Source organism: Haplochromis burtoni, unplaced genomic scaffold (assembly GCF_018398535.1).
Source record: "Haplochromis burtoni strain Fernald_Lab_line unplaced genomic scaffold, NCSU_Asbu1 Contig_57, whole genome shotgun sequence".
Taxonomy (NCBI): Eukaryota; Metazoa; Chordata; class Actinopteri; order Cichliformes; family Cichlidae; genus Haplochromis; species Haplochromis burtoni.
In genome coordinates, this window is record NW_024582418.1 from 1,601,712 (window position 1) to 1,615,202 (window position 13,491).

The 13,491-nt window shown below is 37.7% G+C and overlaps 1 protein-coding gene across 4 annotated transcripts; it reads left to right on the forward strand.

Annotated features, from left to right (window-relative positions):
- The first annotated feature begins 2,056 nt into the window (after nucleotides 1–2,056).
- lnpk (lunapark, ER junction formation factor) lies at nucleotides 2,057–13,369 on the forward strand. 4 transcript variants are annotated; one of them, XM_042220917.1, is made up of 16 exons: nucleotides 2,057–2,209; nucleotides 3,178–3,247; nucleotides 4,589–4,630; nucleotides 4,826–4,876; nucleotides 4,969–5,105; nucleotides 5,320–5,378; nucleotides 5,933–5,973; nucleotides 7,070–7,153; nucleotides 7,247–7,298; nucleotides 7,462–7,578; nucleotides 7,823–7,927; nucleotides 8,206–8,311; nucleotides 8,964–9,034; nucleotides 9,356–9,526; nucleotides 10,702–10,782; nucleotides 12,077–13,369. In XM_042220917.1, the coding sequence occupies exons 2-16, from the start codon at nucleotides 3,221–3,223 to the stop codon at nucleotides 12,271–12,273; spliced, it is 1,341 nt and encodes a 446-aa protein (XP_042076851.1). In that variant the 5' UTR covers nucleotides 2,057–2,209; nucleotides 3,178–3,220; the 3' UTR covers nucleotides 12,274–13,369. The 4 variants fall into 4 exon arrangements, with proteins under 4 accessions (XP_042076851.1, XP_042076853.1, XP_005922528.1 ...); XM_042220919.1 differs by having other exon boundaries at nucleotides 7,841–7,927; XM_005922466.2 differs by lacking the exon at nucleotides 10,702–10,782 and having other exon boundaries at nucleotides 2,060–2,209.
- Nucleotides 13,370–13,491: the final 122 nt, after the last annotated feature.

The window sequence follows — 13,491 nt, forward strand, 5'->3', positions numbered from 1 at the left end:
GAGAGAGAGAAAAGAGGCAGAATTTTATTAGGCCCATAACTCTTAAGACTCCAGAGGAAGCTGGAAGCATAAAAGTTGAAGGCCAAATCTCTGCATACTGCAGCCAAATCTGAAACAGCTCGGCTGAGAGCTGAGAAATAAATATTGGTGAGATATCACAACTTCACATTTCCTGCGATGGGATAACAGTGAGACACCACGGGAACTTGTGATTAAGATGCTGAGCTGGAACCCAAATGTTTTTTTCTTTTTCCTTTCTTTCTTTCAAGCCACTTTCATTTACTAAAGGTTTATATCAAAAAGAAGGAGAAAAAAAAACACAATTTAGACCTATAATGGAGGCTAAATGTACACATATGCGATTTGTTCAGTTGTTTAGTTTAACACCTAGGCATATACATATTCTCAGTCCTACTGGTGGGTTTAAAGTCCACATCATACAGTAAAACTGCGACATCTAAGGGCAAGAGTTGGAATTACAATTTAAAGTTAGCCTGCAGCTTTGTCGGCCTTCAAGGTACAGATGCTGACAACAAACAGGGGAACTACAAGAAAAAGGCTTGACTGGCACTGAGTTGAATGTTTTCATCTGTAGTGTTGTTATGGAAGAAAGTAATGTCTTATTACACAGCTGAAATAACTGTTCAGTTTTATGCTTTTGGAAACATGGCATGATGCAAGAATTTCAAAAGAAAATACTCTCCAGTGCTTTAGTATTATTATTATTTAGCTTAGATGGTTCTCCTAATTTGACAAAGACAAGAGAAAAGGCTATTAGAGCTGTAGCTGTTACTTAAAAATGGAGACAAAGCACCAAATACAACTCCAGTTTTTTTCTGATGTTCTTGGTTACACTACTAAATTGACCTCCAAGTTACAGCAGTGAAGATGCCCCAAGGGGCCCATGTATATGTCATCCTCTCATAAGCAGCCAGCTGAGCCACTGTTTTAGCCCATTCATCCTATTTCTCCAGCGAGTAGTATCCGTAAAAGCCCAAACAATCCATCTTCTTTCAAAGAAGAAATCAAAGTCCAAAAGAAAACAAAGAGCGAGCTTTGTAGAAATCTGAAACCTCTTTTTGAAGACTCCAAACATAATCTTTCAGGTACCATTAGACCAACATCTGAGTGTGTACAATACATTCCCCTGGTTCTGGTTCCCATTATAAAATTGTGTAGTCCATCTCCTTATATTATGATTATTACCTCTCAAAATAATTTACACATATGCATATATTTGTATTGTACTATATGTTGATGATACCCACATAAAGGCAACCTGCAGATATTTGTGCTGATCCTATAAGTCCTCTGGTTTTTCCGCTGAGTTATCAGTTAGTTAACAGAGCAGACTTCTAAAGCGAGAATGGCTCCTTTGATTCACATTGATTTATTTATTTATTCACCTATTCATTCATTTGTTTTGCAGTAGCATCAAATTAATTGATAGATATGTATGTTTTTCTCTGACAAACCAAATTATATGTTAACCTTTAAATGCACAAGTGGGTCAGAAAAAACCCCGCAGCCTTACCATAGTTGTATATGTCACAAAAAAAAGCTGCTGTACATCTGAGCGCAATGTATCACAACAAAATGGTGGATGAAAATACCAGAAAGTTGAAAAAACACAATTAATCACATTCTACAACAAGACCAAAGGAGGTGTAGATACTATGGACCAGATGGCTGGAAGCTACACCTGCATGTATGGAAATAGTCTGGAAGGAAAGCTAGTGTTAAGTGAAAAGCAATAGATGCTACTTTGAAACACTAGCAGCTCAGAAAACTATCAAGAAAGCGTTCACATCCATGACTTCATGAAAGTACACCAGCATATCCTATACAAGCCATATACATGTTAAACTTGTGTTTTTAATGTAATTTTCAATTATTGTGGACCAATCTGCCTTTCTTGTTTTCATTAGTCCTGTTTTTTAATTTTTTTTAAGATTGTTTAATAACGTTAGATAAAAAAATAAATTTCACAAAATGAAACGAAAAAGACTACACCGCACAGGACTCTGGGAAATGGGTCAGCCCAGCCACGTCACATACGTTCCGTTACGTCTCAACACCGCGCCAAACTCTCTTTCTGGTTGGCAGTTGAAATGTCAGTTTAGGTAGCATTAGCAGACAAGATGTGCTTGTTTCTGCGTGAACTTTACTGAATGGTCAGTGAACAGAAACACCCAGACATCGAGTAAATGTAAGTTTCCTCTGCGAATACGTATTAATTTGAAAAGACCACGTAAAGATGAATATTATTATCACAGCGTGCCTGCTGCTGATGTCGACACCAGTATGTTGTTATTATAGAAGCTAGCTTAGTACATCAGTTTACGTACTTTCTTGATCAGAGTTCTGTATATGCCCCAAAAAGTAGTGGTCATGCTAAAGCTTAGTTTTCTAAGGCTCTTCTTTCTTCTGAGTATTTAGGTTACCGTGGCTGATTTGCAGCAGTGTAAAATGAGCAGCTAATACTAGCCATAACTACCTTACGTTAGCAGGAATACAGCAAGTTATATCATTGTTTGCTGCTGCTGTCAATAGGAAATATCTTCTTTAAATAGCTAGGAAATACCAGTTATAAATCTCGGCAGCATCATTAGCGGTTATGTCTTGTGACCGCCCAGGGACTTGACTCCCAACTGTTAAAGCTAGGTCAGCTAGCAAGCTAGGTACTCAGCGGAAATACAGCACAGTTGGGGCTTTATTCATGTTGCTGCGCATGTTTGGAAACTACAAACTATTTCCAGTTTCAGAAATATTTGTAGCTGGAATGACAGCGGTGACATTAGCCGTGGCTAGACTCCTCTCATTATAGGGTCTGGCCATTTTAAAGTGAAGAGGATGGAACTTGAATCAACTGCTATGCATTGCATTTAACCAGTGAGATTCTGAAAATTTAAATAAGAAAGTGAAAAGTGATATATTTAGCCACCTTGTTGCATGTATAAAGAGCCATAGGGAGAGATTATGTTCGTAGATCCATTGCAACAAGAGTTGCCATTGTCTGTGATTTTGTAGGCAGCTTCCTAAATACTGTTATGATGTAAGTGCATAAATGTCTAGGTCAGGCTCAAGCGTGGAGTTTAACATCAAAAGTTGTGTAACTGTTGCAGCAAAGACCGTGTGCTTTGTTTACCTGTAACGTGTTGTTTGTGTGTTTCTTAGTGAACCAAAGAAATCAAAGCAAAGACTTGTGTAGTTTCAAAACATGGGGGCCCTAATATCTCGATGGAAGGTAAGTGACTGACAGAAAACATGTTTGAATACAAGAAAATGAAACAGAGAAAAATTCAAAATGAAAACTGGATTTTGAATAAAAACATGATGAGAAATTTTCTTGGTTATGATAAATCACAGAGTGACTGGCATTTAAAAAGTTGATTGTATTGGATTGAATCCAAGTGATTATTCTGAAATGAACCACATGCACTGAATTTCCAGTCAAATGTCTAACCCCAATCCATAAAAAACCCAAAAAACACTTAAAAAGCTTGTCAACTTTGTCCAAAATATGGTTTAAAAGATTTTTTAAGCTCACTAGTCATACTCCAACTATGCATGCACAGCGTTTTAAGTGACTGTGTTTTTTAAATTTTTTTTATATTCTCTTCTCTCTCTCTCTCTCTCTCTCTCTCTCTCTCTCTATCTCTCTCTCTCTCTCTCTCTCTCTATATATATATAATTCTTGCTGCTACTACTGCACATTCACCCAATGTATATACTACATTTATATATATATATATATATATATATATATATATATATAATTTTTATTTATTTTTTTTATTTTTTTTAATATTTGCCAAACTCGTTACTTTTACTTCACAAGCCTTGAATAATTAAATGAAATGCTAACTCTGGATGCTGATTCTCAGTAAAGTTTTGCCTTGTGTGACTCTACTGTGAGACAGTTTGATAACTATGAACAGATTGAGCTTAGCACCCAAGCTAGGTGAATTCATACACTATATTTAGACATACTAACCAAGTCAAAGGGAAAGAAAGAGGAGCAGACAGGCAGCATGAGAGACTTGGCAACAGTGAAGGTATTGATTGTTGTTCTCACTCAGAAAATCAAACATCCTATTTGCTTTAAGTTTCCTTTGACTAAAATATTTAGTTAATCAGAAGGGTATACTATGAAGGAAGCTTAGCAAAGCCGGGATTTTTTTGCTGGCTTCTCAAAACCTAAAACCACAGTCAAAGGTAAGGGATATCACAATGGGACTTATCAACTTTTTAAGTGGGCTTTCTGGGTTCTGCTTTACATATAAACCATATTACCCAAGCAGAAAATCTACATTGCTCTTAAAACATGTTGTTCTAATCATAACCTATAACCTGGCTCCAGTCAGGTTATGTGTTAAGCATAAGTTACTACAGTGATTTAGCGAAACAAGAGACACTATTGTGAGACAGAAAACTCAAAGCTCAAAATAGCATGATAAAACCATTAATCTCGCTTTTTTTGCAGACCCCTCTGTAGATGAACTCTTGATAAATCAAAATCGAGTCTTTATTGGCAAATCAGTTGATTACGCTAATGGTGATTTTCTGACTTTTATCCGCAATCCAGGCAAAGCTAACAACAGTTGAGCAGCTGGAGAACCTGGACAAGGTACTGACTGTGTATATTTTTTACCTGATTTTATGGATTTGCACAATGTTTCAATTCCATTTTAGGTTTACTAAAAATATGATGTAGTATGCCACCTGGAAACACCAACATACAACAAATACAACTACAAACCTGAATACATTCCATAGTAGTTCTTTTAGTGTATACATAACCTTTACCATGTTTCTGTTGTAGGAGATTAAAGAGCTGGAAGAGTTTAAAACTAAAAACCAGCGTCTGCAAAAGGTAATGTCAGCAAAACATTAAAGATCTATAGTTGTATTCTTGAGCTGTCCTTTCTTTTTCTCGTTGATATATTTGTATGTATCTGTCTGCAGCTATGGGTTGGCCGTTTGCTACTTTACTCATCTGCCCTTTACCTGTTGATCTCCCTGATCGTCTACTGTCTTTACCTCCCCGAGCATTGGTTGCAGAGAATAGCCATGGCCCTGCCTTTCTTCATATACCCTGTGCTGTGAGTGCCATTGTTGCTTTTTACAATAATTCACAGCGTTGTCTTTGTTTTTATCTGGTACAGATAACTTTCAATGTGTCAAAGTAAAAAATACACTTCATATTAGGTCTTATTATTTTCCATAAGTTGTGAGGAGAGAAAAGGGTTTCTGAATGTGACGAAGATGATGAAGACAATATTCTTCTCTCTGCATTTCTTTCTGGCTCTTCAACAGGGTGTGGTTCATCAGAAAGTTATTGATTTTTCTCTTCTCCAAACGCACTGAGAGAAACAGTAAGTGATCTATCAGTCTTCCTTTGCTTGTCTGTCCATTAAACTCAAAAGCACATATATTATTTTCAGGCTTCTGTTAAGCTAGAAGTTGTCTCGCATAAGATACAATTGGGTTGGATCAAATCTGTCTACCTACTGCTCGCGCTGTGCCTCCTTCTATAATTAATTAGGTCATACTCATAGTTGAGCACAGGGAGGCTCAGGCAAAATGGCCTGCTGAGCAGTGGCCTATTGAAAAATGGCTTGAGGAGTAATGGTTGTTGACTATATGATTTGAAGCATTTCATTTTGATTGTCCTTGCTTACAAATGTGTTTTCTTACAACCTAACTTTGCGACTCGAGTCACACTCTTATTGTTGACAGTACATACTGCTTATGCTACAAAGACAAAGTAGCATAATTTGTTCCTGAGATATGTTAAGATACTAACAGAATCACAAATTGAGCATATAATAATTTAAACTGTGTTTTATTTCCACAGCATGGGTCGATGGAAAAAGGAGCTTATTGGAAATGATGCCAGTTGACTAAAGTTATTTATTCTTCTTTTTAGGTGAAAAACTCGAAGATTTAAAGGCTGCCAAAAAAAAGATTGTAAGTATTCAGTCTTTCACTGTAAAGGCCATTACACACTGAATGCACTGCAAAATAACAGTTTGAAATTACAAACTTTTCACATTTGAACTTGTAGTGTAACACATATGAATGCATTGCGCTTTTGCTGGAAATTCGTCCTCAAAATATGCACTGTGAAAAAAAATACAGTTAGTATTAAGTGACGATGAGCTGGTCCTGATGCTTCTAAAGAAGAAAAGGAATAAACAGATTTTGGGTTCAACTCTCAATTCTCATAAGAAGGCAGCAGCAGAGGGAATTTCATTTTTTAATCCAGGAGTTGAAGCTGTATCACAGTCGCTTTCGCGGCCTGTTTTTGTTGATGGCAGAGTTAGGACTGAAGAGGCAGAGAGATAATTTGAGAGAGCCGATGGACCTGAAGCAGCTCTTAGCCATGTGTCTTAGATAAAATAGTTATTTTATAATTTGTATATTCATTACAGGTTTGTATTTTGAGCTACAGTCTGCTTATTGCCAAATACAGTGGTCTGATTGGTCAGATCTCGTTATTTGGATCTGAAAAATTGGGTGTTAAATGTCCAGTTTTATTATTTTATTTAACTGTGATTGAAAAATTGTAAGTTTTCCCCCAGTTTTGTCTGTTTGTTTTTTTTTAGTTATTTTTTATTTCTCTTGCAGTGGTATGTCAGATTAAAATTTCCACTCAATCTCCGAACCCTCTGTGGTATCAGAGCTGGGTCTGTTCTTTTATTTTGTATGTTATTTAGTTTCACGCCTTGAGAAGCAGAAAGCATCTTCAAGAAGAAAATCATTCTGGCCTTTTTTTTTTTTACCCCTAAGGCTTAATATGTGTATCTGCTAAAATCTCAGATGCATTTGAATCTCAGTGACTTCAGCCTCAAGCTCAAGTTTTCTGAAAATCTTGTGAATGCAATAACTCGAGAACAAAGCAACATAGTGTTTTGAAATTGATACCATAAGTGTATTTACTAGGAGGCTGAGGGGTATCACTGGCCCCATCAGTATTTTTTTTATTCCTCGAGTTACTTCAACATTTCTTATCCTGTTGAGCCTGGATGTTATAGCTTAGATTTCCCTTTTTTTGTCTTTCCAGCTTGAGGAGGTGATGGAGACAGAAACGTACAAAAATGCCAAGCTCATCCTGGAACGTTTTGATCCTGAGGCTAAGAAGAAAGCTGTGAGAGCTTTTCACTTGATGTTTATTTTATCTGTTTATTTTTGTATTGTATTTTTATTTTGTTTCACATTGCTCCGCTTTGTTTTGCTGCAGGAACTTGAGTCAACTCCAGTGCGTTCTCCGATGACTCCCAGGCCAGGACAAGGTACCCCATAATTCTGTACAGTGTTACTTAATTTTACTTGGAAGGTTTCTGATCAGAAGAGTGGAGCTCTTCAAAAGAGAGAGAGAGATTTCTGTGATGGCATAAACAAATCCTATGTTTGGAAAGGACCAAATGCTTCAATTAATTTCTTCCCCCTGGGCAGAGATTCGGCAGAGAGGGGTGGTAATGAGACCGATGCCAATGGGCACCCCGCATGCAATGGTCATGACTCCTCCACCGGGAGCACGCCCCTTGCTGGGACCAGCAGGCACACCTGTGGGTAAGCAGACAAAATGAGACACTTTAAGTATAATAAACGATCCTAATATTTCTTAAATCTCATGCCGTGCCCATTTGTGATGCATGTAAAAAGAATATTCAGCATCAAAATCTATATGAAGTTTTAGGTCAAAGGCACAGAACTAAGTCAAAGGCAGCTGTAGTAAACAGCAATGCCAGCTGCCTTTGACTTAGTTCTCTCAGATGCCAGTTTGTGTCCATCTCTTGTGTCGCTCTTCCAACAGAACGTGTTCCTCTCTCAGCTCCAGGAGGTCCACCAGACAGATCTGCTCTGTCTGCTTCGGTCCTACAGGGCACAGTACCGAGGACTCCCTCCTCCCCAATGCTAGGTAATGTCTCTAAGAGCATCTTAGCTTGAAATCAGGCATCTATGCATGGCAAACAAGAACTTCTGCAGTGCCTGATTTCTCCTAACTTTTCAAGGTAGTAATTTGGACATCACCACTCTTAGTGTTTATACCGTTTATATTGTTTTGAGGCTGGCAAAAAGCCCACAATCTGTTTTTGTTTTTTTGTTTTTTTAACCCAATCTGTTTTTTTAAACTTACAAAACAGTGTATTTGTAATGTGAGTCTGTATTAATTTCCATGTGTGGACTTATTTACAGGTATGCACCCTCCAGGTCCTCCGTTAGCTAGACCCATCTTGCCCAAAGACAGGGGAGCTCTGGACAGAGTCATTGAGTATCTGGTAGGGGATGGACCACAGAACAGGTGAGGATCCTTTTTTGAATTTACAGCCCTTTGTAGAATTGTCTTATTTCAAACTGATGGATTAGGCTCTACAGGAAGTGTTGGGCAGTCAATGTCAGCCCAACACTGCCATGTATTGAACTGTACTATAATATAGAATCAAAATAAATGCATTCACTCATGGTAAAGGCAACATTACTTTATTCTTTGAGCTCTGCAGCTTGTACCTGAATGATCTGCATGGAAATGAACACCATAGCAAAAAATTACACAAGGGTGAAAAGCTAGGCTGCTCATTTTATCTATTATTTGTATGGTAAATGTGTTTTTAAAAAATGTAGTTACAACAGAAACTGTAAAACATAAATAAAACCAGGTGGTGCATGCCAAGTTAGCTGCTTCTCCAGATAGATTGCTGTGGGAAGTTATCCCGCCTGAAATAGTTTATAATGAACTCACACCTGTTTGCTCTTCAGCTGCACTTATAGTATTCACTATGTTTGTCTGTTGGAGTTATACCATTTGGAGAAAAAACATCATGGGAAATCATGAACTGAAAAAGATGAGGCAGGTTTTTGAGGTGTATTTTTTTTCATTGAATAGCTCCTGGAATGCAGCGATCATTATTCTCTTTGCCTCTATATTTTTCTCTGTCCTGTCTTGTTTCTTATAGATACGCGCTGATCTGCCAGCAGTGTTTTTCTCATAATGGCATGGCTCTGAAAGAAGAGTTTGAATATCTAGGTAAGCTCAGAAATGCACTACTGCATTTTTGAAGATGTTTTTCAGGTAAGACAGAAGTGATTGGAAGATTAGCAACGTAACAATAAAACTGTCTTGACTTCTCAACAGCTCACTGAAAGCTCAGATTCCTGGATAAAGTGTTTCCATGATAAATAGGTTTTCATGGTTCTGAAACCATCTTTATATGTACAACACGTAAATGGTACAGTCCACAAATTGATGAAAATCTGGACATTCACGGATATGTGTACAAAACTTAAGCAATCTAATCGCCATTTCTTTTTTGTGTGTGTTTTCCTTTCTCTCTCCTCCTCCCTGCAGCATTTCGTTGCGCGTATTGCTACTTTATGAATCCAGCCAGGAAGACTCGTCCTCAGGCCCCCCGACTTCCAGAGTTCAACTTTGAAAAGAGGCTGCGGGCTGAGTCACGTTCACCTGGGCCATCACCACGTTCTGGGACAGATACAGAGGAGAGCGCGCCACCTTCTGGAGGTACCGGAACACTCATCACACAAATGACACAGTTGTGTCGCTCTCACCTAACATGCTAAACTCTAACCAAGCAAGAACTAAATGTTATGACCAGTGCCAAGACTGTTCTAGTTCACTTATCAGAACAGAAATCATTGTTTGTTTGTTTTTAATGAATACCTAAGTTTAAAAAAAAAAAGAAAATTTAGTCTGAATGTAACCATAGGTTGGTTTGTATTTAAATCTAAGAGAATGGGCACACAGTTATGAGGTTCCATTTATGCCAAAAGTGTGTTTAGCTGTAAATGTTGTTGAACTGTACTTGGTGACAACATGATTTTGACAACCACACATTTGTGTTATAGTTTGGATTTGTTGCATTTTCTTTGAAAATTGACACGGAATTGTAATATGTGATCCTGATCTCAAATTTCAATGAGTTTTTTTTCTAGGGCATTGAACAAAGTCAGTGTCAGATTTTTAACCATTTAAAGTTTTAATACAAGGCCACAGTCCAACTGAACAAGACTTAATCGAACTTTTTAACAAAAGTATAGATAGGAGATGTTCCACCTTTTCTGGTGGGGCAATGAATGAGATGACAGAGAGAACACACACTCCTAACTACACAGTGTCAATAATTTTGGTACAAATGGCACCCCGTATGCAGTCTTACACTTAGACTCTCCTGTACATCTTGGCTATTTCTTCCATGTCCTAACACCTGTTTTAAATGCTTCGCTGCAATGTGCCGGTTGACCTTCTTCATTTTTTTTATCTTTGATTTTTTTCAACCTTAATCCTTTTTAAAGCTTTTTAGTGAGCAACAAGTCAGATGAGGCAGCACACGGGCACACTTCCATTGTCACCACTTTTTATTTAAGGGGAATACACCGTGATTGTAAAATCAAGAAATATAATTCCAATGAGCAAGATGGAATGAGTTTCCTGTAACCGCTTTCTTGCTCAGTGCTCATGAAACTGCACAGTCGAACTAATTGAACAGAATTTCTAGGCTACATGTTTTACAGTTTCTGTTCATGAGGTAGTTGGGCAAGAAACTTCTCTGCACCAATTAGAAGCAGAAGCAGTTCAGCATGTATTTCAGTCAATAGTTGATCAAAAGCTGCATTCGTGCAAGTTTCACAGTACATTTCCTGTGATCGGTGGGTTTAATGGTATGATTTTGCTTCTAGCAAAAGCTCCAGCTCCGTGGAATTTGGTCCACAGTTTCAAGATCCAACAGAGACCAGAGACTCGACCTCTGCGGAGTCCAGGTTTCCCTGCTCCTTCTCTCCCTGCGCTGTGCGAACTGGCATAATTTGAACTGATTTGATTATCGCCAGATGGGTCCATCTTTCTTTGCTGTAGAATTCATAACACTGTAGAATGCAGCCAATCCCAAACTGCTACCAGTAATCAGACTAAAGCAATGATGGGTGTTAGCTGGTGATGGATGTCACCAGACCTGGGCCCGATAAGAGTCATAAATGGATTTTATCCTGCCTTAAAGAAATTTTAAAGCCAGACTGCAAAACAAAATAAATAGATAAATAAAAAATATAATGTGACATTTTTATGCTTCTGCTGATCCACTGATCCTGTATTTCTTGAGCTGAAATTATCCTTCTTGAGCTGAAATTATCCTTATAGATTATACATTTAAACAACATGACTTTGATCTGACTTATTTGACCCAGGTTTGGTATTCACTGAGTGTGTAAAATATTTAGACCTTCTTCTTAACTAAGTAATTTTTGCTTTGGAGACCATGTAGAAACGTGAAAATGATCGAAAAAAACAAAACAAAAACATGCCATTGTTCCTGATTTAATTCCCATTCAGCTCGAATAACATTAATATACATTTTTGGGGCAATTTTAAATTGCTCAAATATCCAAGGACTGGTAGGTGCTTTCAGTCACCCCAGTGGAAAATGTGACCTAAATTTATTTACTCTGCACTTATGTCAGGAGATGTGCTGTATCATGTAATCATTGCCAATCTCCACATGAACTATAAATCCTCCACAAACAGGAATCAAATCTTCCTTTTGCCACAGTCTAGTTCTACAATACATTTCTGTGTAATTGACAGAATTTACACCATCAGATTTCTTTCTTCTTCTTTTTTTCTAGAACTCAAGTGGATTTGCCCATCACTAAATGAATCATTATACATCACAGCGTTTTTCATTTTCATCCCTAAAATGTAATAACATGTACTTGAGATGTAGATTCGTATGCCATAGCCTCTGATGTTGATCTTCCTGGCCCTTTAATTGATGGAAGAGGAGAGGTTTCTGGGTGTGTTAGTAAAGCTCCTTACATTGCTTGCTACTTCCAAAATCTGTTTGTAGAACTCTTGTAAACTCTTGTAAGCTTACAGAATGTTAACCTTAACAACAGGAATGCTGCTAATTTCCTTTACCACTTGATCCAAGAAACCAATCATTCGTTGTACTGCAAACTCTTCACATTACCCCAAAGCTTGCTCTTTCTCACGCCTCCCTTCTGTTATCTTTTTGCTTCGTGGTTATATACCTTTCTTCCTTGCATGTTTTCTCCTCAGATGAGAAGGAGATGGGAGATTGTGAAGGAATCACTAAAGAAGTAGACAGCGAGTGCCCATTAGAGGAGCAGGATCAGCTGCAGCAGAAGGAGGAAGAGAAAGAAGAAGAAGAAGAAATTGTTCAGGAAGAGGTGGCCGAGGATAAACCAGAGCAGAGTCGCAGCAGCCCCTGTGAGACAGGAGCTCAGCCATCGTAGTTTCTAAGAGGCCAGAAAAGGTCCACAAGGATGTGATTGTTCTGTCCAGGCAGAAGGTGATGGTAATAGCCAGGATAGTTATTGATATTTAAAAGCAGCATTGATGGACAAGGATTACCATCATCATTATTTATATTTATTAGTGAAATTGTCCAACAGTATTGCCAAAAATGATGCCAACATATCTTGGTCATGAGTTTGATCCGATGACTGGGAAGGAGTCAGATTGAGGGTTGTAGTTTGAATTTTAAGGCTATTTCTCTGTTGTGTAGTTGGTTGATTGGTGATATTGCTCTGTAGGTGCACTGACTAACTTAAAGTAACGATTTACACTCTAAGGTCCTTTTAGGGTCAATGTAGTTGGATGCTGTATGGTTTTGATAAGAAAAAGTGTTTTAGATAGAACTGCTGGTTCACACATTGTTTTTCCTCAGATGAAATGACGTTAAAAAGAGAATTACTGCTGATTAAAATGACTTCCTGAAGTGGGTGAGAATGTCAGATAGTTGTAGCGAAAGGTCAACACAAACACTCCTTATCCAGTGTGGGAAACACTGGATTTTCCTACACTATCCAAACACTGACATGCATAACACATGAAGTCCATCTCAGGATAAACCTGTTGTGAATCAGAACAGCTTCTGTTGTGTTTACAGTATGTGCATACAAGTATGCTGTTAGGTTTCAGGCTGATGCTGCTGTGGCTTTTTCATCTTCCATTTTAAGTCCCTGATCCTATATTTCAGGCTGACAATAAAAAAACATTTATCTCTTTGGATACCGTCTGTTATAGTGATGTTTAGCCAATGCTGATGCATGTATGCTTTTATTCCCATACATTTTAATGCTTTTTGTTTCTCTTTTGTTTTCATTATATTACTGGATCTTTGTCCCAGACTGCCAATAATGAGATATGAGCAGTTAGTTGCATTTAAATCTATTGGAAGCAAAAGTACTGAAACTGAATGCTGAATGAGGGGAGTAAACCAGAGTGTGGCTAATATTGCATCAAGGAAAGGAAGGATGCTTATTACAGAAACAATTAGCTGTAGTATGTTCACTGAAAGAGGGGGAAAAAGACTCATTCTCACTTTTTTTTTTTTTTTTTTTTTTTTTTAAAAAAGAGGCTGAGAGAATGAATTTAAATAATGTTTAACTTCAACTGTTACGCTAAAGAATCTGTGCTCTACCAATTGGTATGGTATTCACCACTTTTCT